The 26,495-nt window shown below is 69.5% G+C and overlaps 1 protein-coding gene across 1 annotated transcript; it reads left to right on the top strand.

The window, feature by feature from the left end:
* The first annotated feature begins 1,011 nt into the window (after positions 1 to 1,011).
* Positions 1,012 to 23,492, top strand: PRX (periaxin). The gene is made up of 7 exons (XM_075915564.1): positions 1,012 to 1,084; positions 12,543 to 12,595; positions 13,350 to 13,448; positions 14,263 to 14,391; positions 15,144 to 15,300; positions 16,363 to 16,556; positions 17,630 to 23,492. Exons 1-7 carry the CDS (start codon positions 1,027 to 1,029, stop codon positions 23,030 to 23,032), a joined length of 6,093 nt encoding a protein of 2,030 aa, XP_075771679.1. The 5' UTR covers positions 1,012 to 1,026; the 3' UTR covers positions 23,033 to 23,492.
* Positions 23,493 to 26,495: the final 3,003 nt, after the last annotated feature.

Below are 26,495 nucleotides of genomic sequence, written 5' to 3'. Positions count from 1 at the left end.
CCCGATTTAGCTTCCCTCCTGCCTCCCTGGGAGCAGGCGCGGGCCCCTTCCTGGCGCGCTGGGGACGCCGGCGGGGGGCAAAGGAAGGGCTGGCCCCACGGCCCCGGGAGCAGAGCGGGCCGGTGAGGTCCCTGCGGGTGGCTCCGGGCCCCAAACCGTGGCAGAGCGCCTCCGAGACCCCGGTAGCCGAGTGGGCCAGGAGACCCTCCCTCCCCGTCCCAGCCGCTGGAAAGGGGACCCAGGACCCCCCCCCCACTCCTGTGGCTGCCTTGGAGCTGCGCCCCCCCCCCCCACACACACACACCAGTGGTGGCCTTTGGGCCCTCTGGCCTGACAGTGGCCGGGGGGGGGGGGAGCCGCCGGTTGCGCTGGAATTACCGACCCGTGAGACGGGCCGTTGGCGAGGTGCTGGCGAGGCAGCTCAGAGCACGGGGCTCAGGCCTGTAACCTCCCGTCCGGGCAGCACCCCATGCTCGGCCCGCTCAGGCAGGGGCAGCGGGGTCTACTGGTTAGAGCTGGTGGCATGGGGCTGTTGCTGGGCCAGGGATCAGGTCGCCTGGGGTCTCGTCCCAGCGCCGGGTGCTGCGTGTGCGAGTCCTGGCTCCAGCATGGCCAGGCCACCCCCTTGGGGTACCGAGGCGCCTGGTCTCGAGGGCTCTGTCTCCCTATGACGTGGGGGGGCTGTCTGCTCCGGAACCCGGGGTCCCCACCTGGATGCCCGGGTCAGCCCGGTGGCAACGGGCGGCACCCGATCCCGGCTGGAGGAGCTGAGCGCCCCTGGCCTGCCGGGGCTTGGGGCTCAGACGAGCCGGGCCCCCCGGGCGACGAAGCCAGGGGCTTTGCCGTTTTGTCTCCCTCGTCAAATCCGCCCTGCGCAGGGAGGGGAGAACAAAAGGCCGGGGCCTTGTGGAAATGCTGACACCGGGGTAGCGCTAATCTGCCATTCACGGCCGTGCGCAGGGGGCTTTAGCCTCTTGCCGCCGGGCGGCGGGGAGCCGCGTCCTGGGGCGCTGGAGAGGCAGCAAGATGTGCGACTGCTTCACCACGGCGCTCAGCGCCGCCTGGGCCCGGGCCGCGCCGCGGGGTAAGCCGAGATCTCGGGGGGCAGGGGGGGTCTGCACCCCGGGACCTGGCCGTGGCCCGCGCCTCTGCCCTCGGGCGCCCCCCCCAAGCGGCCACAGGGCCGGGATCCCAGCCCTGGGGGTTTGGCTCCGAGAATCGCGCGTCCCGAGGGGCGTGAGATCCACACGGCCCAGACGTTGCCGCTGGGGTTGGGAGGGAGGGGGACCTCGTCCTGCCACCTGGCCCTGGGAGCCGCTCGGCTCCAGCCAGGGAGCTGGTTCTGCCGGAGCCCCCGGGGCGGGCGCTCGCCCCCTGCCCAGCCGATAGCAATACCGCGTCCCAGAGTCACAGGGCAGCCGGGCAGGGCTGGGTGTGCCGCCCCGGACTCCTGGTCCCAGGCTTCCCCACGGGCTCGGCCGCTTCCCCGAGGATCCGGCCCGGCTCTTTGGCTCACACCAGGCGTGGCTGGGCCGAACCCCTGCCGCCGGCTCCCTCCCCGGCTGTGCAACACACTCCCTGGCCGCCGCACTAGTGCAAGGCACCAGCACGTCGGGCCGGGCTGGGGCCTGCTGGCGGTGGGCCACGGAGGAGGCTGGGAAACCCACAGACCCTTGGCAGGGCGAGGCAGGGCGCTGTCACCCTGGCTGCCAGTTCCGCTGGGCCAGGCTGCTCCTCGCCGGAGGGGCTGCCCCCGGCCTTGCCCGTGTTGGCCATGGCGCCGTCTGGGCTCGCCGTCTCCTACGGGCAAACGGGCGGGGGAATAGGGAGGCGAAGCTGCCAAATCCGGGGGCAGAACGTAGCTTGGTCTGAACCCTGGGGGCAGCCCAGAGCTACGGGGGTTCGGGTGGCTGGGGGAGGGGGAGACTTGCAGGCCCCTCTGTCCGTGGCCTGCGGTCCCCTGGGCGGCACAGCTCTGCCCCTCCAACAACGGCGGCTGGCACCGGTCCTGGGACGCCCCGTGGCCCCCGCCTGGGCGCTGGGCACCTGGGCTGGCCGCTCAGACCCGTTGGGCTTGGCTGTGGAGCGCAGGGAGCCGGGGGGGGGGGGCGGGGCAGGGCCCTGGCCTGGTCTCCGCAGGGGCCCAGCGCCTCGGCTCTGCCCCAGCAGTGGGAGAAGCGGGCAGGGTGGGGGGGGGCTTTGAGCGAGGTTTGGGGTTTGCTGGTGGCTGGCTCTGCCCTCGGGACTCTCCTTGCACCGACGGCCCTGCCGTGCCACCTCCCCCGGCTCTCACTTCCCCGTGGCCTGGTGGGAGCCCAGCCCTGTGGGGCGCCGGCCGGGGGGAGCTGCCCCCCCCCATGCCCTGCCCGCCAGCGTCCCTCCTGTGCCTTTAAGCGCAGCCGGCTGGAAGGGATGGCCGGGTCCCACCCGGGGCTGCACACACCCACCCACACACTCCCAGGGCCGCTGATGTCCGAGGCTGCAGCCAATGGCTGGGGAGCGCCTGCCCCTTTCGGCTCAGGGCTAGGAGCTGCCAGTGCCTCAGCCTCCTTCTCCCAGCCGGCTGCAGGGCTCGCCAGCCAGGGCAGCGCGGTGGGCGCACTGGAGAGCCGGGACCGCGGGCGGGCACCTCCCAGGTAAGGCGCGGCGCGGGGCCGGCTGCCGCCTTGTGCCCAGCGGGGCCGGCTCTGGAGGGGGCTGCCCGGGCGGCTCCTGTTCCGAAAGAAAGTTTCCAGGCTGCTCCGGGTTGGCAGTGCCAGGCCGCGTGGGTGGGGGGGCCGTGCCCGGGGAGCCGGGCTGAGACCGGTCGTGCTCGCTGCATGCCAGGACAGGGAGCTGCCCAGTGGGGTTTGCTCGCCGGGCCGGGGTCAGCGCCTGCCAGGAGAGCAGCTTCCCCGGGCACAAACTGCGCTGCCAGCTGCCCCGGCCGGGCGCTGCTGCTGGCTGGGTCCCAGCTCTGCCAGCGGAGTCTCCCTGCTGCTGGAGGAGCTGGTGGAGACGAGGCGCCCGCAGTCTGCTGCTGGGTTTGGGGGGCTCTTAGCACCCGTTGGCTCAGCCCAGCAGTGCTTGGCACAGGCGTGAGCGGCAGGGCAGGGCGGGCCTCAGCTGTGGCAGAGCCAGGCTGCCAGGGCAGGAAGTGCCCAGCCCGGGAGGGGCCCGGTCAGCTACCACCAGCCGGTCACAACGGTCAGTCTCCGGCCAGCCGGGTTTGCCCCCTGGCAGTCCTGGGGGCAGGGCATGGGGCCCCTGTCCCCCAGCTCAGCGTGGGTCCCAGCATCGCCGCTGCCAGGGAGGGGGTGGGCGGCCACTCTGCCATCGTGGCTGCGTCCCCGTGCGAAGCAGGCGTGCAAACGGCCACTGGTGCAAGCGGCTGCACGGCGTCGGGACACGGGCTGGGCGGGGTGTGTGGCTGGGCCAGGGGGCTAGGCAGCTGCCCCACAAGCAGAGTCTCTGACGGCTCCCGCACCAGTTCCGGGGGGGGGGGGGGCAGCAGGCCACTCAGGGCCCACTGGAGGCAAGGAGGGTGGGGCGTTCCCCTTGCTTGGCCGCCCCGGGGCAGCGGGGCTCCCCACGCAGGAAGCCAGGCATCCGCAGGGGCTGGGTGGCTGCCCGCCCGGGGCAGCCGGGTCTCAGCCAGGGCTCCGGGTGTGACACTGCGGCGGGGGGGGGGGGGGTGCACCGGGTCTGTCCACTCACAGCAGTGCCTCAGTCCCCAGGGGCTGCCAGCGGATCGGGGGGGAGCTTTGCTCTGTGCCTGGAACTGCGCCAGGAGGGGGGGGTTTCTCTTCTGCCCCCTCCCGCTCACCGGTGCCCCAGGCTGGGGACAACCTGGCTCCCCTCTCTCTCCTGGGCTCGCGCTGCCCTGCTGCCAGCCTGGCCCAAGCCACGGGGCTGGGCATGGCCTGCTGTCATTGGGTCGAGCCGAGACACCAGAGCCAGCGGGTTCCACTGGCCTTTGCCCCCACCCTGGCTCGGGGCTGGATTCTCCCTCTGCCCCCCGAGTCCGGGGACGCCACCAGGGACTTCCAGACTCTGGCTCTGGGGAGAAAAGACTCTGAGCGTGGCCAGAGCGCCCCCACCTGCCTCCGCGGCCCCTTCCCCTCCAGCCAGACCCCCGCAAGGGCCAGGCAGGCAGGTGGTGCCGGGAGCCCGGCCTGGGGGAGTTAACGGGAGACAGGGCGGCGGGAGCCGGGAGGGGAGCCGGCCCCCGGCGGCTGAGGGGGGCTACTGTGGTAACTTGGCTCCGCCGGGGGCTGCTGCTGCGGTGAGGTCCCCGGGCCCCTCTCCTTGCCCGGCGGGTGGCGCTCGGCTGGCTCTGGGGGCAGCCCGGGGACCCCTGCAGGCTAGAGACGAGGCCCCTAACCGGGCTTTTCTGGGACCTGGCACCTGCCAAGCGCCCCTCCTGTCACCCGGCCAAACTTCGGGCGAGGCCCCCAAGGCCCACGAGTTACCCCAGGCCCGGGGAACTCCGCCTCTGCGCCTGGGGCTCATGCCAGCCGGGCTGTGCCAGCTGGGGTCACGCGCCCGCCCACCACGCTGCCTGGCGCGAGGCCAAACCTGCGAGCGGGCTGGCGGGGACTTCCCGGGGCAGGGGCCTTTTATAACGGGCAGGCTGAGGATTTCGCGCCTCCCCCGGACGCTGCAGCTGGCACAGGGAGTGGGGCAGAACATCACCCCATGCCCAGCGCCGCTGGAGGGCAGGCTGGGCCCTTGGGCCTGCCCCCGGCAGCCCAGCCCCCTGCAAACCGGGCACCACAGTCTCTGACTTTAGCCCCGGAGCGCTGGGCCCGGGCTGTCTCCTCCCTGCCTGGCCGGCTGCCCCAGGAGCCAGGGGACCTGTGGGGCGCCCCGTGCACCCCCCCCCCCCCCACGCCCTGCCGGGCAGCACCAGGATGTGCGCTGGGACTCTAGCACAGGAAATCACTTCTCAAACTCCTGCCTTTCACATCCTGCCCCCCCCCGGCCCCGCTTCCTCCGGGAAGCAAACGGACACGTTTCTTTTGCCCTTTTGGCCGGCGACGCAGCCTCCCGGGAGTGGGGCAGGGGGACCCCGAGGGGAAACTGGTGCCAGCCTCCTGTCCCGGCAGAGTGGGGGCGCTGGTCAGCGGCGGGGTGAGGGGCAGTCTCTGGGGATGGGCCAGCAGCTGGGGAGCTTAGGACGGGAGTCTCCTAGCAGCAGTGCACAGCAGGGACGTAGGGCCTGCCCCCCTGGCCGGGCAAAGAGACTCCACCTGGGCATGGGGGAGAGCAGCTCTGCCCCCAGCAGGCCCCAGAGGCCTGGATTCAATCACTGGCTAATTAACACCTCTGCTTAATTGGCTTAATTTGGTTTAAAACAAACCAAAGGGAGTATTTCTTCAGGCAACCTGTGGAACTCCTTGCTGGAGGAGGCCATGAAGACCAGGACTTTAACAGGGCTCAAAAAGAACTAGATAATTCATGGAGGTACTGCCGGGGCCAGGTCGTGCTGCGCATTAGCTCGAAGCCCAGGGCTGTGCAGATTGGTCAGCACCCCAGAGGCTACTGGGGTGAGGGAGGAAGGCTTCCCCTTGCCCACCCCACAGCCTGGCTGGGCCCCCTGCAGGGCCAGGCTCTCTCCGCACCGGTACTGCAGGACAGACGTGCGGTGCTGCGGGAAGGGTTCCTCGGCCAAACCCCACAGAGCACCTGGTGCGGCCAGGAGTGCGCCAGGGCAATTCCCGGGGAGCTCTCTAGCCTGGGTTGGGGGGCACTGGCAGTAGTGCGCTATGGGGTCCGTGTCCTCGCCTGGCTTTGCTGCTAACCCACCGGCTCCCCTGGGCCTACGGCCTCCCCCCGGCGAACCCCTGTGCCCACGGGCCGGCCTCCCCCCGGCGAACCCCTGCACCCACAGGCCGGCCTCCCCCCCAGCTAACCCCTGCGCCCACGGGCCGGCCTCCCCCCAGCGAACCCCTGCGCCCACGGGCCGGCCTCCCCCCCAGCTAACCCCTGCGCCCACAGGCCGGCCTCCCCCCGGCGAACCCCTGTGCCCACGGGCCGGCCTCCCCCCGGCGAACCCCTGTGCCCATGGGCCGGCCTCCCCCCGGCGAACCCCTGCACCCACAGGCCGGCCTCCCCCCCAGCTAACCCCTGCGCCCACGGGCCGGCCTCCCCCCGGCGAACCCCTGTGCCCACAGGCCGGCCTCCCCCCGGCGAACCCCTGCGCCCACGGGCCGGCCTCCCCCCCAGCTAACCCCTGCGCCCACGGGCCGGCCTCCCCCCCAGCTAACCCCTGCGCCCACAGGCCGGCCTCCCCCCGGCGAACCCCTGCGCCCACGGGCCGGCCTCCCCCCAGCTAACCCCTGCGCCCACGGGCCGGCCTCCCCCCAGCTAACCCCTGCGCCCACAGGCCGGCCTCCCCCCGGCTAACCCCTGCGCCCACAGGCCGGCCTCCCCCCGGCGAACCCCTGCGCCCACGGGCCGGCCTCCCCCCAGCGAACCCCTGTGCCCACGGGCCGGCCTCCCCCCGGCTAACCCCTGTGCCCACGGGCCGGCCTCCCGCCGGGTATCCAGCTGTGGGGCTGAGCTGCACACAGGACTTGCCGGGCGGCCGTGGTGGCTGCTGGCCATCGAGGTGCCGGGCCAGGCCGGGCGGACGGGACAGAATTAGAAAGGGGAAGCTGGAGCAGGGTGGAGCTGCCGAGGCTCTGGCAGGAACTGGGACCTCTGGAGACGCTCGGCCTGGAGCCGAGCTGAGCTGCCCCCGGGGGCCTGCGCCTCCCGCCAGCCAGGCACTGTGGGAAGAGGAGGCCTTGGCCTGCTATTCCCCCCCCCCCCCCCGTCCCGGGGGCAGCCGGTTCCTCCGCCGACGGCCCCTGGCCTGGGAGACGCGGCCGCACCCATCGCTGGCCCCTCCCCTGCTTCGACCCCGCAGGCCGTCCCCAAATGCGTCTGTCCGTCCGTCTGTCCCTGGTGCACCCCCCACCCTTCCATCCCCATGGGAGACCTGCAGGCTGTCCCCACGTCTGTCTGTCCATCTGTGTGTCCCTGGTGCACCCCCCACCCTTCCATCCCCATGGGAGACCTGCAGGCTGTCCCCACGTCTGTCCGTCCGTCTGTGTGTCCCTGGTGCCCTCCCAGCTTTGCAGGCCCCATCCTTATGGGCAACAGGCTGGCTACTCCAGACTGTGTCTGTCCGTCTGTCCCTGCCTGCACCCCCAGCCTTCCATCCCCTGTTCTGCAAGGAAACCCGCTGCTGACCCCCAAAGGTTTCTGCCGTCCTTCCCCACCCGTGCCCCTCGCTGCTGCGTCTGGGCGCCTGCCTTCCCGCTGCCCCAGCCCTTGGATGGAGGCTGCCTTGGGGGCGTGGGGAGCAGGGCTGTGAGCTGGGGGAGGGGGACCCATCAGGCCGGGCCCCCCAACGGTCGGTGGAAGCGTGGGGCCCGTGGGGCCGGGGTCTGGTCGGCAGGGAGGGCTGCGGTAAAACAGGAGCTCGAGGTGTTGTTGGTCTTCGGGGCCTTTTCAGCTTTTCAGCCCAAACGTGAGAGTTTGGAGCTTTGTCCGAATTCTTTGGGGTGCCCCTGGTCCCCTCCTCCCCCACCCCCGGGAGCGTGTTCTGCTGAGCCTGTGAAATGCTCGGCATTCTCCGCTCCTGGCGCTCGGGGAAGAGCCGTGGTGCCCAGCGGGGACGGGCAAACAAGCCGCTGCTTGTCTTGCTCCTGAGTGGGCCGAATGCTCGGACTCCTAGCGGGCCCCAGGGTGAGGGGAGGCAGCCGGGGGCCGTCCCGGGCCTGGCTTGGAACCAGGGGGCTGCAGGGGAGGTGGAATTGAAGCCCAGGCCGGTATCACCTTGCAGTGTTCCTGCTAAGCCGGGCGCTTGGGTGGCCACCCCGCTGATTAGCAGAGCACTCACAGCTAGGTTCGTGGTTGTCTGGGTGGTGCACATCCACACTTGCCTTGGTGCACAGAACAAAATGTATTCCACACAAGGGCAGAGACAATGACAGGGAACATTGTCACCCTGTGCCCAGCATCCCCTCCCCCCCGCCACTCCTCTGAGGCGAGGATCGGGGCTTGCTGGCATCAGACGAGGCTACAGGAGGCCATGGAGGCTGAAGGACGGGGACTCAGGCCCCTCGGCCCTAGTACATCCCATGACCAGTTCCCTCCCCTCAGTCTGCCATGGCCGGTGGGTCCCCAGCCCCGGGAGCTGCTAGCCTGTCTCCCAAGCGGGGGCTGGACAGCCCCCAGCCCTGCAGGTCTCTGGGCACCACGGAGCTGCACCTAGGAACAGGCAGGAGGCAGGAGCCTCCCAGGCACGAGGCTGTGTGGGAGCTGCTGGCTCTGGACCCAGGCGCGGAAGCGCCGCGGCGCCCTCTCTCCGGTCCCATGGAGCCCGACTCCGGCAGCGTCCGGCAGGGGCCGTTTCTCGCTCTCCCAGCTGCCGCTGTCCCGGCGTGTGCACGCGTCTCCGCCGCGGGGCTGTGCACGACTGTCGTGTAAACACCCCCTCGTGCACGGCCGCGTGTAAGCTCCCAACTGGGCGAGAGGCACCCACAGCTGCCGCTCCCCCCATCTCCACCTGCGGCTCCCCCCAGCCCCAGCTGCGGGTTGCAGGGTGTTCCCGTGCGGGCTGGCTCCGGCAAAGAGCACGCGCCCCAGGGGTTAATGCCCTGTAAGGACACCACTTCACTCCCGCCCCTGCGGTTCGTGCGTCTGATCCCTCTGCAGGGGTCCCTGTGCGGGGCAGCCCCTGCACTGAGCCTGGGCCTGGGGGGCAGGGCGGGGGTTCGCTTGGCTCCTCCTCGCTGCAGCCCCTCGGGCCCGGAGCCCCTGGCCAGGCACCCTGCCCTGGCAAAAACGATTCCCAAACGCGGCCAGCTGGGTTAGTCCCCGGGACCGGGGGCACGTGCCAGGCAGCCTGTGCGGGGAACGCCAGGCAGGCACCTCCAGCTTCGCCTCAGCACCAGCTGCGCTCCCCACCAGGCTGAGCCGGGGGCGGGGAGCCCCCCGGCCCTGCACCCCATCCGCAGCCGGACATGCCCGTAGAGTGGAAGGTTTTATTGGTGCTCCGGGACACAGCGCAGCAGGGGGGTCTGGGTGTGCCGTGGGGGGGGGGGGGCTGTCTGTTCTGTGACCCGGGATCCCCCCGCGCTGCGCTGTGAGATCCCCACTGACCCCGCCACATGGGGATTGGCCCAGACACCCAGTCCCGGCCTGGACAGGTAACAAGGCTCTTCCCAGGGGGGAGACAAGGGGCGGGGGAGACGGACGCCTGGCTGGGGGGCAGGGCCGGGGAGCTGGGCGGTTTTGCTGGGGGGAAACATGAAAACAGGAGACTAAGCCGAGTGCTGGGGGGTCAGGGGCCTGTGGACCCCGCCCCAAGGGGTGTGGGGCTGCCAGCTGTGACGGCGCGTTGGGGTCCCCCGCCTCCTGCACCCCCGAAAGGGCACGAACAGACTCCACCAGCCAGTGGAATAGAGGAAGTTTATTGCCTCTCCAGGATACAGCACAGCACAGATGTAACTGGTTACAGGGCAGGCCTAGGATGCCTCAGCCCCCCTTGATATGGGGGGGGGTCTCGGCTTCTAAACCCCCCAGCCTTTGCTGAGGCTGCTTCCTCCATGCTCCCAGACAGAAACTAACTCCCTCTCCTCCAGCCCTGCCCCCAGCCAGGGCAGCATCCCCCTTCCCTTGTTCCTCTCCATGGGGGGTGTCTGGCCATACCGGTTGAGAGGTCCCTTTGCATAATGACTCATCCTGTTTTGCTGGGTCATGGTACCAACTGCAGCCAGTGGGGTTACCCCAGAGCCAGCAGCATAGAAACCAGCCAGGTACCCCCACTACGTCACACCAGCCCCTGACTCTGTATGTCCACACCACTGGGCTGTGTCCTGGAGAAGCAAGAACCCCTCCCCGTTCTACTGGCTGGCGGGGTCTCATCTTGCTGCAGACGGGGTGCAGGATCGGGGGGGTCCCAGACCCCCGAGTCCTGCCCCCCGGACCGGCCGGACCCCGCTGCCCCCTCCGAGCCGGGCCCAGACCCCCGAGTCCTGCCCCCCGGACCGGCCGGACCCCACTGCCCCCTCCGAGCCGGGCTCAGACCCCTGAGTCCTGCCCCCTGGACTGGCCGGACCCCACTGCCCCCTCCGAGCCGGGCCCAGACCCCCGAGTCCTGCCCCCCCGGACCGGCCGGACCCCGCTGCCCCCTCCGAGCCGGGCCCAGACCCCCGAGTCCTGCCCCCCGGCCCGGCCGGACCCCGCTGCCCTCCCCGAACTGGCCCTGCCCAGGTGGAGAAGGGTCGCGGAGCCGCTGCTGTGCGGGGACTTTGTTCGGGGTCCGGAGCGGCACTGCCCGGAATGCCAGCTATGCCAGGGCCCATTGTTCCCGGGGCCGGGAATGCGAGAGGGCAGCCAGTGACCTTTCCAGGGACGGGCCCCGCGGCCCGGGCGTGGGAATGAAATGCCACCCGGGCCCCGTGCAGGGACGCGTGCCTGACGCCAGGCTGCCCCAGGCAGGGGCGACGGGGCCTCCCCATGTGGGGCAGCGGGCCGCGGGGAGGTGCCGAATGGGGAATTCTCTATGGGTCAAGGGGCGTCGGTGCAAGTCACTGGGAACCACACACAGGGAGAGCTGGGGGTCTACTGTGGCTCGGGGAGGGCAGTGGGGACCAGTGGTTAGAGCAGGGAGGTTGGGCGACAGGACCCTGGGTTCTATTGTGGCTCGGGGAGGGCAGTGGGGGCTAGTGGTTAGAGCTGGGGGGGGCCAGGACCCCGGGTTCTATCCCAGCCCTGGGAGGGGCATGTGGGGGGGACTGGTTAGGGGAGCAGGACGTTGCCTTCCACAGCATTCTGCATCCCCCCCCACTGGCGTTGCCTCCAGGGGGTCTGTGAGCCATAGACCTAGTCGAGGGCAGCTGGCAGCACGGCCCCTTGGACCAGCTGGAGAAGGGCCGTGGGGCTGCGCTGGGTTTGGGACGTGCCTGAGACCCCTCATGCCGGGGGACAAGTCAGGCCCTGCTGGGCCGCTGGCTCCCGCCCTGGGTAGGGGCCCCTCCAGCAGCGTCTTTCTTCCCAGCTCTAGCTGGACCTTGGGGGTGAGGGCACAGCCTGAGCCTGACCGGGCAGGCCTCCCTGCACGGGATCCATGGGTCCATGCCCTGAGCAGTCCCCAGAGCACACCCGCGAGGGCACCGTGCCCATAGGGGGCTGGGCTGGTGGGCGCAGCAGCTGCTGTTCTTTAGGGGGTGGCACCGGTGAGATCCAAGGGCCGCGAGAACAGCAGCACCCACGGGTGCGGCCTGTGATGTTGGGCGTATCCCAGAAAGCTCCAGCTCCTGGAATCCCGGGATCGCTCGGTTTTCGTTTGACGCGCGCCAGGCCCCCGGCTCGCCTGGCGGCAGGGGAGGTGGAACGGGTGGCCAAGTGGCTCAGAGCCGATTTCGGCATTGGGAGAGGGGAGATGTAGGAGCACAAGCTGGGATCTTTGAGCCCTGCGGGGGGCCGGCCATGTGGCCCCGGAGCCAGGCGGGGCACCGGCTGTTGGGAGAAAGCCCATGTATTTAACAGCTCTCCAAGTGGTGGGTGGGTTCCACAGACCTCCCCCTGTATTAGCGGGGTGGGGCTTGGACTCACTTTCCTGCTGGCCCGACGGATGGTTGGTGGCCCTGGCCATTAGGTGGAAAATCCATTTCCGCTCCTGCTGGCTGGAATACATGGGCCCTGCCGGGTGCATTGGGGGTCGCGCTGGCTCCTGCGGCCAGGGTTGCCAGCTGTCCGGTATTGACCCGGACAGTCCGGTATTTTCGCCTCCTGTCCGGTAAAAAAAATTCAGAGAATACCGGACACCTAAAATGTCCGGTATTTTCTGATTTTTTCCCTGCGAAAATACTGGACACCTGGCAACCCTACACACACTCAGCAACCAGGCCCAGACCCCGGTCCCCTGGACCACCTGTTTACCTGATTCCACAGGGGAGCTGTCTTCTGGCTCTGATACAGAAAACAAGATGGCGGCCCGCAAAAAGCCTGAAAGGCCTTTCTTAAAGGGGCCATGCTGGGTTTTTTAATTATTTTTTTTGCTTAATAACTCTCGGGGATCCTTTTTTCCCCCCGTTTTTTTGGGGGGGCGGTGTTCAGTATTTTTGGTTAAACCATCTGGCAACCCTACCTGAGGCTGGCCAGGGCTGGGGGACGGAAGGGGCCGTTCCATCGCAGGGCAGGTGGCCGAGGGTGGGACGGAATGGCCTAGTGGCGGTGGTCCCCCGAGGCCTCACGGCCGCGTGGTGCTTTGGGGCATGGCTGGGCTCAGCGCGGCTGGAGGTGGCACCCACCCCACATGCCACACAGGGGGGGGCCTAATATGGGCTGTGCCCAAAAGGGAGGCGGGGCTGGGAATCAGGGCCTGGACTGGCCCTGCCAGGAGCCAGCCAGGATGCGAGAGCCCCTGCCAGAATCCGGGGTGCTGTCTGGAAACCCCCCAGAGCCAGCATCTCGCCCTGGGAGCAGGGGAACCCCGGCTCCGTGAGGAACCCCGCAGCCTCTTCTCGCCAGGGCTCTGTTCATGCTGCTCTTCTCCCTGGCAGGCGCGGAGAGAGGCGGGGAGAGCCATGCTGTGAGCCCAGAAGGCCAGTCTGCCGTGAGTAGCCTCCAGCGTGCCCGCCCCGGCTGCTTTACGCCTGGATTCCGGGGCACGGAGTCGGGGGGACCCCAGGGGCTGGGAGCTGCAGGCCAGCTACAGGGTGCACCGGGGCACAGCCCCGGCTGGACGCCCCACGGTGGGAATGAATGGGAACAGAAGCCAGAGCTTTGGGGAGGGAACCAAGCCCAGTTTCAGCCTGTGCTCTGGAGCTGAGCACCAGCAGACGGGAGGCCGGGCTAGATGGGCCCCTGGTCTGATCGCACTCCCAATCCCCCCACCAGAGAGCGGGCGGTCCCCAGGAGTCACCCTTTCTCCTTGGGGCATAGCTCAGCTTGTGGGGCAATTACCCCCCCTCCTATTTTGGGGTCAGTCGGGACCCTGGCGGGGAGATTCCGGAGCGGGGGACCCTTGTTGCACCCGGGCAGGTCAAGGGCACTGTCGGGGCTGGAGGCAGAGGCTTTGCTGTCACCCTGGCGCATTCGGACCTCCCACGTGCAGAGCGAGTATGGCAGTCGAACGGCCGGCCGGTCGAGGGGATAACAGCCTACCACTGCTGCAGAAGGATGGAGCAATTCCCGTACCTTGCCGGGGGGAAATTTCTGCTGAGCAGTGGCAGGTCCCAGGGCCCCGCTAGCACCCTGCGGGGGGAGGGGAGGCAGCATATTTAGCCCTGTGTTTGTGATGGGGGGGGAGCTTGGGGGAGGTGCTGGCCCCAGGCTGATTCCTGCATTTTCTCCCCGCGCCCCCCCAGGCAGCAGAAGAAAAGGAGAAGCGGCCTGCGCAGCCCCAGCCCGTGCCCGGACCCCGGCCACTCCTGACCCCTGAGGAAGCCAGCGACGCCGAGAGAGCTGTAAGGCTGGGCCGGGCCGGGCTGGGCTGAGGGGGGCAGAAGCAGGTGGCAGGACGAAGGCGGGGACCAGCAACAGCAGCCAGCCTGTCCCGCCTGGACACAGCTTTGCAAGGCCTTTCCCTGTTAGCCGGGCTGGTCCTGCGGGTCCGCGGCTCCCTGAGCCCACGGCTGGGGTAGGGCCCCACTGTGCTGGGAGCTGGACAGGCGGGTGCCGGAGTGAGGTCACAATGGAGGAACCCCCAGCCCCTTGGGGTTCCCACGGCTCTCGCTGGGCGAAGGTGCCTCCCCAATGGAGTTTGTCCCATGAGCACGTCCCCGTCCAGGCTGGACTGGGTCCTGTGCTGGGCAGCAGCCCTCGCGCCCGGGCTGGTGCGACCGTCCCCAGCTCAGCTCAGCTGTGGATCGGCAGCAGCCGAGGTGCATTGTCAGTCAAGAGCTGTGAGGCCCTCGCCTGGCCGCCGCTCACAGCAGGTTGGCCGAACGCCCCGGAGGGCCCCAGCAGGAGACTTTAGCAACACAAGCCCAGAGCCAACCCCCCAGCTCCAAATACAGCAGCGATGCACCCGCACGAGCAGAACCAGCCACTCCCCAGCGTCCCTTAGCCCCCTCCCTGGGCCCACGCGGCACCCGAGTCGGTGCCCGCACAGAGCAGGGGCGGCACCCACGATTGGCGTGTTCCTGTCGCAAAACAGGGACGTCACAGCCCCCCTCCCCTCCCAGAGCCGGGGCAGACCCCCAGAGTCCTGCCCCCCCCCAGCCCAGGCTGCAGCCCCTGCCCAGCTCCCAGCGCTCTCTGCCCCATCTGCCCCCGCAGGCCCAGAAGGAGAAGCTCCATGCAGAGCTGAAGCGGGTCTTGCAGCGGAAAGGCGAGAGCCAGCCCAGCGCCGCGGCGCCAGAAAGGCCCCCCACCCCCGCGATGGAGCCCCGGGCCAGGGTGATGGAGGTGAGTGATGAACCCTGCCTAGCCTGCCCCCCTCCCGCTCCCGGCCCCCCCCCCCAACAGTAACACGCCCCAGGCCTCTGTCCCGGGGCGGCGTCTGCCGGCCGCTTTCAGGCTGGGGGGGGTGTCGCCCGAGGGCCTCTGGAGCCTCTGCTGGAGACCTCCTGCTGCAGCCCGGCCCCTCCCAGCCATCTGCCCCACCCCATCATCTCCCCCTGGAGACTTGTGTGCCCACCCAGGGCCAGCCGCTCCCTCCGCGTGCCCCCCCCAGCTCTCTGAGCCCGGGCCCTGGCGGCTGACCCGGCGCGGCGGGGAGCGCGCCCAGCAGAGCGGCTGCCTGGGGGCAGCCACAGACACAAAACACGGCGCTTTAAACCTCTCAGGCATGGGTGGTGGTGGAGCCCCGCCCCTTTCCCCAGGCCCCGCCCACGGGAGCCAAGCTGCCCTCCCTCCCGCACAGGGAGGGAGCGAGGGCGTACCCCCCCCCAGCCTCCCCGGCCCCGGGGCCAAGCTGGCGGTTTGGGAAGGCAGCAGGCACGGGGCTCTAAGGGGCCAAAAAAGGGGTCTCGGGTGCAGGCGTCCAACCCCTGGCTGCTCGGGCGCCTGGGGGTCCCGGGGACAGGCGGGCAGCACAGGGCCCCAGACTAGCCCCCTTCCTCCCCCAGCTCCGTGCGGCCGCAGGGGCCCGGTGACGCTGCAGCCCCGGGGGGCCCCGGCACTGAGCCCGGCCCCCCTCACCGGCTCTCTCCCCGCAGGAGGCCAAGGCGTCGGAGCTGGTGGAGATCATCCTGGAGACGGAGGCCAAGGCCGGGCTCAGTGGGCTCAGCGTGGCGGGCGGGGGCAGGGAGGGGCTCTTCGTGTCCGACGTGCTGGGCGAGTCCCCCGCCGCCAAGGCCCTGAGCCTGAAGGAAGGTGGGTGGCGTCGGAGGGGGGGGGGAGCGGGGACCCGGGCTCAGCTCCCAGCCCTGCCACTAGCTCCCTCCCCAGCATGTCTCGGGCACCCGCTCTGGGAACTGGGGAGCCCGGCCCAGTGTGCGCTGGGAATCCACCGGGACGGGGGGGCCTGGGAGGGCCTGCTGGAGGTAGGTGGGGCTGTGGAGGGCCTTTCTGGGGGAGGAGGGCCCTGGGAGGACCTGGTGGGGATAGGGGGGCCCTGGTGGAGGTAGGGGGGCCCTGGGAGGACCTGGTGGGAGTAGGGGGGCCCTGGTGGAGGTAGGGGGGCCCTGGGAGGACCTGGTGGGAGTAGGGGGGCCCTGGTGGGGGTAGGGGGGCCCTGGGAGGACCTGGTGGGAGTAGGGAGGCCCTGGTGGGGGTAGGGGGGCCCTGGTGGGGGTAGGGGGGCCCTGGGAGGACCTGGTGGGAGTAGGGGGGCCCTGGTGGGGGTAGGGAGGCCCTGGGAAGACCTGGTGGGAGTAGGGGGCCCTGGGAGGACCTGGTGGGAGTAGGGGGGGCCTGGTGGAGGTAGGGGGCCCTGGGAGGACCTGGTGGGAGTAGGGGGGCCCTGGTGGGGGTGGGGGGGCCCTGGGAGGCCCTGGTGGGGGTAGGGGGACCCAGTCAGGGAGAGGCTAAAGCTGCAGCGTGTCACCAGCCGCCCCCACCAAGCGGCTCCCTTGTCCTGCCCTGCATTGCCCCGGCTGGCAGGGCAGCGGGCCCAGAGCCAGGCGTGCTGAGCCCGGGGCGGAGATTGCAGGGGCTGTGGCCGGGGGGACAGCCGGGCGACCAGGGGGCTCTGCTTTCCAAAGGAACGCCAGCCAATTTCCTGGCTTCTCTCTGGGGCCAGACTGTCCACCCACCAGGGATCCAACCCCCAGCGATCTGGCCCTTACCACTGAGCCATGCTCCCTCTCCAGCCTGGAGAAGGGCATCACGTCCTGGCTGCGTCCCCCGGGCCACGCGCAGCCCCCGCGAGAAGTCCAGCCCGCAGCTTCTGCTGCCCTGTCGGCCTGGCTCCTCAACTCCCCCCCCACCCCGCAGGCGACCAGCTCCTGAGCGCCAGGGTGTCCTTCGAGAACGTCCGCTACGAAGACGCCGTGCGGATCCTGCAGTGTGCCGAGCCCTACAAGGTCTCCTTCTGCCTGAAGCGCACCGTGCCCCGGTCGGACGTCCCCGGGGGCCCCGCCGTGGGGGGCCTGGACGTGAAGGGGCCCCAGGCGAAGATGGCCAGGCTGGTACGTGGCGCCATCGCTCGGACACGGGTTTGATGGGAGGACTGGGGGCAGCGCGTCCCTTCCTTTGCTCTAGAACCGGGCGGCCTTGTCGGAGCCGCAGCCGGATCGCTTGGGTCTGATTCTCACACGCTCCCTTCCTGCTCGGAGGGGAGGGGGCTGTACGGGCCCCTGGTGTCAGAGTGACCTCAGCGCTGCTCTAGTTCGGGCTTCACCTTGGGGGTGGGGAATAGCCCCAGCACAGTGAGCTCAGGCCACGCCCCCTATGGACTCTGGGGGTGGGGAATAGCCACAGCGCAGTGAGCTCAGGCCACGCCCCCTACGGGCCCTGGGGGCGGGGAATAGCCACAGCAGAGTGAGCTCAGGCCACGCCCCCTATGGACTCTGGGGGTGGGGAATAGCCACAGCGCAGTGAGCTCAGGCCACGCCCCCTACGGGCCCTGGGGGCGGGGAATAGCCACAGCACAGTGAGCTCAGGCCACGCCCCCTACGGGCCCTGGAGGTGGGGAATAGCCACAGCACAGTGAGCTCAGGCCACGCCCCCTACGGGCCCTGGAGGTGGGGAATAGCCACAGCACAGTGAGCTCAGGCCACGCCCCCTATGGACTCTGGGGGTGGGGAATAGCCACAGCGCAGTGAGCTCAGGCCACGCCCCCTACGGGCCCTGGAGGTGGGGAATAGCCACAGCACAGTGAGCTCAGGCCACGCCCCCTATGGACTCTGGGGGTGGGGAATAGCCACAGCGCAGTGAGCTCAGGCCACGCCCCCTATGGACTCTGGGGGTGGGGAATAGCCACAGCGCAGTGAGCTCAGGCCACGCCCCCTACGGGCCCTGGGGGCGGGGAATAGCCACAGCACAGTGAGCTCAGGCCACGCCCCCTATGGACTCTGGGGGTGGGGAATAGCCACAGCACAGTGAGCTCAGGCCACGCCCCCTATGGACTCTGGGGGTGGGGCATAGCCCCAGCGCCGTGAGCCCTGGCCACGTGGGAAGACAGGTGCCAAGCGGGCAGCGTGGCGAGGCGGGCACGTGGGCGGGGCCCTGACTCACAGGGCTGTGCTCTCTCTCCCCCCAGAGCATGCGGAGCCTGGTGCCCCTGAGGAAGGCGGGGAAGGGCCCGGGGCTGGAGGCGGCCCTGGCCGGCAGCGCGGAGCCGGCGGCGGCCCCGGTGGACGTGGAATTCTCCTGGCCCAAGTTCGCCAGGCTGAGGAAGGCCAAGAGCGCCGGCGAGGCGAGAGCCGCCCTGCCCGGCCTGGCCGCCCCGCTCCCCGCCTCCCAAGCCAAGCGCCGGAGGCTCAGGTTCCCCCGGCTGCGGGTGAAGGAGGCAGCCGGCCAGGGGACGCTGGAGGGAGGAGAGGCAGGGCCCAAGGCCAAGGCCCCCCCCTTCGCAGCCTCTTTCTTCAAGGCCCAAAGGCCCACGGAGGGGCCCGCGGAGCTGGAGCTCAAGTTCAAGGCCCCCCAGGTGGAACTGGACCTCCCCAAAGCGGCGGCTGGCCTGGCTGCCCCAGAGCCCCCCGGCAAAGGGGAGGGGGTCCGGCTCCAGCTGCCGGTGCTCGGGGGGGCCGCCCGGCAGGGCCTGGAGGGGAAGCTGGCGGTGCCCCGGGTCGGGCTGGCCCTGCCGACGGCGGAGCGGGACGCGGCGAGGCCCCAGGAGGAGCCCCCCGCCGGCCTCCACCTGCCCTCGGTGGAGATAGCCGCCCCCAAAGTGGAGCTGGATTTGAGCCTTCCCAAAGGGGAGGCCGAGGGGCCGGAGGGGAGGCCCAGAGCTGGCGTGAAGCTGCCGTCCCTCGACATCGGGGTGCGCCCGGTGGAGGTGGAGCTCCCCCTGCCCGGGGGGAAGGCGGGGGCCGAAGGGGGAGCAGAGCCGGCCGCGGCTGCGCGGCAGCTCCCCGACGTGACTGTGAAGCTCCCCAGGTTCGGCCTGGCCCCGCAGGGGGGCGCGGCGGAGAGGGAGCCCCAGGCGGACGGGAAGGTGGGGAAGGCCGAGCGGGGGAGCCCCGAGTTGAAGGCGAGGGGCCCCAAGATCAAGCTGCCGAGCTTCGGGCTCTCCCTGCGGGAACACAAGCCCGAGGCGGCCGCCAAGGCGAAGGAGCCGGCCGCGGACGCGCAGGGGAGATTCCCTGGGCTGAAGGTGCCCTCCGTCGACCTCTCTGTGCCCAAGGCCAAGATGGAGCTGGCGGGGCTCGCCGGCGAGGGGAAGGCCAAAGCCCCCGCTGGGGAGGCGCCGGAGGGTCCCGAGTTCAAGTTCCAAGTGCCTCAGGTGTCGCTTCCCAAGTTGGACCTCTCGGGCGCGGCCGGGAGAGCAGAGAGCAAGGCCCAGGCGCCTTCGCCCACAGCCCCGGAGGCCGGCGGCCTGGAGCTCCCGGCTGGGAGGCTCAGCCTGCCCCGGCTGGATATCTCGGTGCCGGGGATTACGCCGCTCAGCCGGGAGCTGCCAGAGGCCGAGCCCGGCACGGAGAAGCCAAAGCTCCAGGCGAGGCTGCTCCCCGGCAAAGCCGAGGCAAAGAGGCTGGAGGCGGAGGGGCCAGCAGCCCCCACCAGGCTGAGTTTCCCCTCCGTCAAGCTGCCGTCCCTGGATATCGACATGCCCAAGGTTGGCGTGGATCTGGACCTGCCGGCGGCCACGCCTGGCCGGGAGGGGGAACTCGGGGCAGGCCTGAAGGAACGTGAGCAGACGCCCCAGGAGCCCCTCCTAAAGCTGGGGGCCATTTGCAAGGACTTGCAGGTGGAGATCGACATGCCGGGCCCCCCGGGCAGGGCCCTCCCTGCGCCACCGGCCGAGCGCCCGGACCTCAGTGGGGCGGTGGCCAGGCATCCCAAGGTGGACATTTCGTTCGGGGGGCTGGAGCTGGAGGGAGCGGGGCCGGAAGGGAAGGGCAAAGCGGAGAGGAAGTTCCCAAAGGTCGGCCTGGAACTCCCGAGCCCCGAAGTCGGGACCCTGGAGGCCAAAGTGAAGCTGCCCTCGGTTGAAATTTCGGCGCCCACGCTCCCGGAGGTGACCATCGAGGCCGGCCTCCCCGCGGAGCTGCCGGCCGCCAGCGGGAAAGCGCCGGAGCCCGATGCCAAGCTGAAATCGCCCAAATTTTCTTTCCCCAAGTTCAGCATCTCCGGCCCGAAGGGGAGGCGAGGGGGCCCGGAGGCTGCAGCGGAGCTGGAGGCGGAAACCGCAGAAGCCAGCGGCAAAGGGGTGAAGCTGAAGATGCCGAAATTTGGCCTCTCGTTCTCCAGGGCGAAGGCGGGGGCGGACGCGGGCGGGGCCAGGCTCTTGGCGGAGGGGGAGGGGAAGTCTCCCAAGGGGAAGGCAGAGATCCCGGGCCCCCCCATCGAGACGGGCGCCTCCGACGGCCACGCAAAGCTGCCCTCCGTGAAAGTCCCCGCGGTCGACATCTCTGCGCCCAACGTGGGGGTGGACATCGGCCTGCCCAAGGGGAAGGGGGACGCCTGGGGAGACGGGGTCCCGCCGCCGGACATAAGCATCGAGGGCCCAGACGTGACGCTGAAGATGCCGAAATTTTCGCTGCCCAAATTTGGGGGCAAGAGCAAAGAGGAGGCACTGGAGCCGGAGCCAGAGCCCCGCAAGGGGGAAGCGAAAGGCAGAGCCGAGGCAGAGCCGGATGGGAAAGCCAAGGGCAAGGAGGCCAAGATGAAGATGCCCAAGTTCAAAATGCCCTCCGTGGGCATTGCCAAGAGAGAGGGGGAGGTGCCCGGGCCCAGCGTGGCAGCTCTGGCGCTCGCCGAGAAAGCAGCCGGGAGCCCGGAGAAGGCAAAAGGGCCCTTTGTGAAGATGCCGACGCTGCAGATCTCCTCCCCCAAGGTGGGGCTGGACACAGAAGCCCACGAGAGAGGCGCCCACAGCCCTGCCCTCGAGATGAAAGTGCCCCAGGTGGAGCTGCCGGTGTTTGGAGCCAAGGCGGAGAAGGCTGGCGTGGCGGCGGCCGAGCGACCGGACAGCCCCGGTGCCCGGCTGCGAGCGGGCCTGGTGAGGATGCCCGCGCTGGAGATCTCCGTGCCTCAGCAAGCGCCTTCCTTGCAAATCTCCGTTCCCAGCGAGCGAGCCGAGGGGGAGCCGGGCACGGGCGTCTCGGAGGGGCGCGAAGGACACGTGAAGATCCCCAAGGCGCCTTCCCTCGGCATCTCGGCGCCCGCGCTGGACCTGGACCTCCGCCTGCCCAAAGCCAGCGTGCCGGAGCCGGGCCAGCTGCCAGAGGGGGGCGCCGCCCTGGAGAAAGCAGAGAGCAAGATGAAATTGCCCCAGGTGGAGCTGCCCCGATGCAGGGCAGAGGCTTTGCTGGGGGCAGGCGTGGACAGAGAGCGGGGTGGCACCGAGGCAGAAATGCACCTTCTCCAAGGGGAAAAGCCCAAAGGGCCTTCCAGGCAGGAGCAGAAAATAGCCCTGGAGCTGGAAGGGGACAAATCCGCCCCCGATGCCGCCGAAGGCTCCCTGCAAGGCTCCAAGTTCCGGGTGCCCAGAGTAGACATTTCCTTATCCAGAGCCAGGCTGTCGGACGCCGAGGGGCCTCTGGCCGCGGGGGAGAGCGCCCTGCAGGGCCTGGAAGAAGCCGAGGGCAAATTTAAGCTGCCGGCGGTTGGGCTCCCTACCTTTTCCACCCCCAAAGCGAAAGCCGCGGAGGTGGGAATTGGCGTTGGCTTCGGCCGCGGGCGAGACGCCGCCCTGGACACGTCCGGGCTGCAGGGGAAAATGCCCAAAGTCGAAGTGAGCGGCCCAAAGGTGAAGCTGCCGAAATTCGGGGGATCCGGTGCTGAGGACCAAGGGGAGGCCGAGAGAGACGCGGCCAAAGCCCCCCAGGTGGAGCTTAAACCCCCCAGGCTCTGGGGCAGCCCCGAGAGCCCGGGCGGCGAAGGGAGGGGGAAAGACGCCCAGCTCCAAATGCCGTCGGTGCCCATCGGCTTCACGGTGGGCAAGGCAGAGGGGGCCGCCAGGACAGAGGACTTGGAGGGCAGGTTCAAAGTGAAGATGCCCTCGTTCGGGATTCCCAGAGCCGGGGCCGAGGCCAAGAGGGGCGAGTCCGGGACGGACACCCAGCCCCTGTGCCCCATGGCCGAGACAGTGGACTTCTCCTTTCAAGTGCCCCAGCTGGCCATCCCGGACGTGGGGTTCTCGGTGGGCCCGGGAGACGCCGGGGCGGGGAGAGAGGCCAGGGTGAGGGGCAAGGAACCAGCAGGTGCTGCAGAGGAGGGGGATGTGGGAGGGTTCGCGGCCAGGCTGAAGAGGCTGCCGTTCGGGCTCTCGGGGCCCGAGGGAGATGAGGGGGCGGGCGGGGAGAAATCCCTGTTCCAGGTGCCAGACCTGGAGCTCTCCGCCCCGAGCGCCAAGGCGGAGGGCGAAGGTGAGAGGGGCCGGAGCAGCGGGGCCCGCGTGGGGCAGGGCGAGGCGCCGGACGCCGAGGGGCGGAAGAAGCACAGAATGAAGCTGCCCAAGTTTGGCTTGGCCCTGCCCAAGGCCGGCGGGGAGGCCGAGGCCCGGGAGGCGGACGGCAGGGTCAGGGTGCCCAAGGCGAAAAAGGGATTTGCGCTGGGGAGGGCCAAGGGGGCGGGGGCGGAAGCGTCCTCGGGGCTCTTGGAAGCTGACGGCGAGGCGGCTGCCGGCTCCCTGGAGGAGGAGGGGGGCCGCAAGGCCAAGTCGCCCACGATCAAGCTGAGACCCGGCTTCGGGCTCTCGCTCTCCAAGCCCAAAGCCGTCAACGGGGAGCTGGAGTCCCCGGGCGCGGGGGAGGAGGAGCCAGAGAGCGGCTCCACGCTCAAGCTACCCAAGCTGGGCTTCTCCAAGCCCGAAGGCCCGGCCCTCCACGGGAGGGGGTCAGCGTCCCCGGTCGACGGGCCGGGGGCCGAGCCGTCGCTGCCGAACGGCTCCCAGGGCGGCGCGGCCAAGCCGGGCAAGGTCCGCCTGCCCCAGCTGGAGCTCTCCTCCCCGTACAAGGCCCCGGAGGCAGACCCCGAGCTGAGCCTCCGCCTGGTGAGCACGGAGGAGGCGCCCGCCAGCACCTTCGCAGCCCTCAAGGCGGCCAAGTTCAAGCCCCCCAAGATCACCTTCTCGGGCTTCAGGAAGAAGGACGCGGAGCCGGCCGGGGGCGTGGTCGCGTCGGCCGCCAGGACCGAGCTGGCTTTGCTGGAGGGGGACCCCGGGCCTAAGCTGGAGACGCCCAAGATCTCCCTGGGCTTCACCTCCAAGTCGAAGGGGGAATACGACGTGCAGCGGGGCCAGGAGGCCGGCCCCCGGGGCGAGCTGGATGGCAGCGAGAAATCCCCCAAGTTCAAGTTCCCCAAGCTGGCCCTGAGCCCCAAAAGCAGAGGGGGGCTGGAAGCCGCCTGTGAGCCGCAGGAGAGGGGGGGTATGACCCAGGAGGGCGTGGGGGCGCTGGAGGGGTTCAAGATTCGGGCGCCCAAGCTGGGTTTCTCCCCTCAGCCGGAGGAGCAGGGGGGCCACGTGAAGGTGGTGGGGAAATCATCCGCCATCTGAGGCCGGGCCGGGGCAGCAGAGAGACGGGAGCTGCGCTGGCTGGTGTCTGTACAGGTCTGTGCCCGGGTGCGAAAGCCGCGCTGGGCAGGGTGCGGAAAGGGGGGGGCAGCCGTTCTAATCCCCAGCTCCAGTATGGGGCCCCCCGACTCCGCCCCAAGGGGGGGGCCGTGTGAACCTTCTTGGGGCAAGAAGAATTGTTTTGTTGGAAATAATGTGAATACATAACACAGCTCCTCCTCGGGTTTTTACAGTTTAATAAGCAGGGCCTTTGACCCGGCGCCCGTGCCGCCCCGGCTCGCCGCCTCGCGGGAACCGGGGGTGCCACGGCGCGGAGGGGGCTCCCGATGACTTGGTTTTAACTTTAACTGTGTTTCTCTGGGGGGAGGGGGGCTGCTCCATTTCTATGTTCTTGCAAACTAACGCAAACTAGGAAAATAAAGCAACCGTGGCCTTCCTGCCAGCGAGCGGTGCCTTCTTCCAGCAGAGCCTGGCATGCCGGCGGCACGGAGAATTAGGGGGTGTGAACTGGGCCGGGCCCAGGGTGAGGAATTTCCAGGAATGGGCCGGAGGGGAGTGTGGTGCCTGGCTCCAGCCGGAGGAAGGGGCCTTTGGGGACAGCAGCCTGTCGTCCCAGGTGGCGTTTAACCTCGAGTTCGGAGCAGCCTGGCCGGGCCAGCTCCGCTCGGCTTGCCCTGAAACGCCCGACCCCTGACCGAGTGGCCAGAGGGTTCTCCCCTGGAAGCTGGTTTAAAAATAACCGGCCGTCCCAGGAAGCGACTTTGCCAGGCTGGTGACATGCCTGCCGGGCGGTGATGGTCACGGCTCTTCGCCCCGGCCTGGGCCGGCGGCTGGCCTTATGCCGAGCAAAGATGCAGCGTTTCTTTTGGGCTGGGGCACGGTTCCGACCCTTCCTGGGGAGGCCAGGACCCGTCCCACACAGCATGAGATGCCCCTGGCCCTACAGAGCTTGCTGTGAACAAGGAGGAGACAGTCGGAGAGAGTTTGATCAACCCAAGAGAGATCCAGTGACATGCCCAAGCTCATGCAGGCAGTCGGTAGCAGAGCGGAGCAAGGCCCCTGGGTTTCCCGAGTGCTGTACTCACACAGTCCGCTTGTCCGTCCTTGGGCAGGAACCCCCTCTCCAGTGAGACAGCCCTTTCTCGGGGATCCCATTCCAGTGCGGTGACCCGCTCCTGGGGGGTCCACCCCTCTGCCTCTCGGGGCCTTCAGCTGCCTGCCTCTGCCGCTCCCTCTGGACTCCCAGAAGGACCAGCGCCCCCCTGTTCTCTAGACCAGAGCGACTCCCCGCCAGCCCCAAACAGGAGGCTTATTGAGCGTTGAACGCGGCAGCGGATCCCTCAGGCCAGTCGCCTGGGCACTTGGCCCACACGTCTGAGTCTCCTCTGCAGCCGGCTGAGTCCTGCCTGCCCTGCCCTGTCCCGAACAGCCCAACCGTCCCCCGCAACAGCCCCTCCCCAGCCAGTGTCTCTCCAGATAACAGGGTCCCTGGGCCCCTCTTCTCCGCCTCCCCTCCCCCGTCCCATGTTCTCCCCTCGCTGGGGCCGGCTGGTCGCAGGGGTCTCCCCTCTGCATCCCCTTGTCTGTCTCCGGCGGGTACCGGCTGTGTCCTCCGAGCCGGGGGCACCGGAGCACTTACCGGCCGGGCTCCGGTTCTGAGCTGTTCTCTGCAAGGACAAACTCCCCACCTATGTCACATTAACCAGTAACTTTTGGGCACTGAGCGCCCCCTCTGCAGGCAGCCCCCCATTGGACCCCCAAAACTCCCCACTTCCTCACCCCCCTCCAACATCTTCCAGGGGTTCCTTCTCCTCTCTCCGCCCCAGGACCCGCAGCTCTGCTGAGACCCGCCGGGGGCCCGATTCCCTGCTGCCCGGGCTTACGGGGATGCCGAACCCTGCTGGGGGAAGCCAGCGGCCATTCCCGACCCCCCGGGCAAGGGGAACAGGGCCCCTTGGCATCCTTAACGCCACGGCAGAATTTGAGCCGGTCTCTTCAAACGAGCGCAGGGCAGCGGGCGGCCAGGTAGGGCTCCGACCCTGGGAGTTTGTGTCTGCTCTCGCTCCGCCTGAGCAAAACGAACCTGGGAACAGAGCGAGTCCTGGGGGGGGGGGCTCTTTCTTCGGCGGGGGCCAGCCCTCAGGCCGCTGGACGCCCCAGGGAGCTGTCTGGGTGGAATTGCCCACAGCCCTCCCGTCTCCGTGTGTCGGCTGCCACGTGCTGCGGGGCTGCTCGCCAGCCGCGTGTGCCCCTCCGGAGCCCTGCCCGCCCACCTCTTGCACTAGACACAGGCGGGGAATCGGGCAGGGGGCACTTCTGAAAACCTCCGCCCCCGAGGCCTGCTCCTGGCCCCGCAGGGAATAGACCCAGCTCCCCCGAGGCCCAAGGGAGCCCATCCCCGCATCCAAAATTCTCCCAGCCTCCCAGCGCGAGGAGGGCCCATCGCTGCCCGAGAGGCTGCCCCCGAGGGAGCAGGCCCTCCCGCCCCGGTGCTGCCCCTGCCCAGAGCTGCAGCACAGAGGGCTGGGCTGAGCCGCTGCCCGGCCTGCCCCTTCGGGAAGACACCGGTGCTGAAATGCTGCCCGCCGTGATGCTGACGGGGAGGAGGGGCAGCCCGACCCCAGGGGGGCCGCACACCAGCGGCTGGATGCCCCGTGGGCCTTGCGGCTCCCCGGCAAGCCAGAAAGCAGGTGCTGGGCTGAGGGGAGGCGGGGGCAGCAGGCGGACCCGTGGAGAGGTGGGGGTCCATAGGCCTGATTTAGTACCGCAGGGGCGGACCAGCGGTTCTGAGCTGCCCCATGGCAAACCCGCTGCTCCTGAAACCGTAGGTCCATCCAACCCAGTGTCCTGTCGGCCAACAGCGGCCAAAGCCGGGTGCCTTCCCGTCGCCCGTTCCCAGCCCGACAAACAGAGATAGGACACCCTCCCTGCCCCCCGGCTAACAGCTCCTGATGGACCCAAGCTCCAGGAAGGTAGCTAGCCCTTTTTTGGCCTGGGCTGATCTGTCCATCTCCATGTTGCTTGCAGCCTGGACCCAGGACACAGCTCCTGGAGAAATTGGGCTGAGAATAGCCCGATGCAGGGAGAAACGCCGCCCTCCCGATGGTCACCGCCATGGGATTTACCCGCCCCCCTGCCAGCATGGCACAAGCACAAGGGCTTTGGGGGGTTGCTGGGACGCTGGGGGCCGATTTTCCAGGGGAGTGGGGGTGACGCTGGTGTAAAACGGGAGTCATGCCCCCCCGCTCCCCACAACAGAAGCGTCTCAGCCTGGCAACTTCGGAATGCCGGGCACTGTTGCATCGCCGCCGGTTCTGCTGACGGATGGCCGGGATTCTCTCTGCTCTGAGAGCTGGCGCGTCCTTTTGCAAGGAGCCGCTCGCCCCTGCGTTTTGGCGCGCAGCCGGAAGGAGAGGGGGGCAGCGAGGCACAGAACATGGTAACG

The sequence above is a fragment of the Pelodiscus sinensis genome, unplaced genomic scaffold, assembly GCF_049634645.1.
Source record: "Pelodiscus sinensis isolate JC-2024 unplaced genomic scaffold, ASM4963464v1 ctg34, whole genome shotgun sequence".
Lineage (NCBI taxonomy): Eukaryota > Metazoa > Chordata > Testudines > Trionychidae > Pelodiscus > Pelodiscus sinensis.
The sequence above is the reverse complement of the archived record's forward strand: the minus strand, read 5'-3'. Positions and strand labels throughout refer to the sequence as shown.

Excerpts from the sequence above, each read along its gene's own strand:
- PRX (XM_075915564.1), top strand. The coding sequence starts at position 1,027 with ATGTGCGACTGCTTCACCACGGCGCTCAGCGCCGCCTGGGCCCGGGCC. Across the intron at positions 12,596-13,349 it reads GCCCAGAAGGCCAGTCTGCC|GCAGCAGAAGAAAAGGAGAA; the intron begins GTGAGTAGCCTC and ends GCGCCCCCCCAG. Across the intron at positions 15,301-16,362 it reads GGCCCTGAGCCTGAAGGAAG|GCGACCAGCTCCTGAGCGCC; the intron begins GTGGGTGGCGTC and ends CCCACCCCGCAG.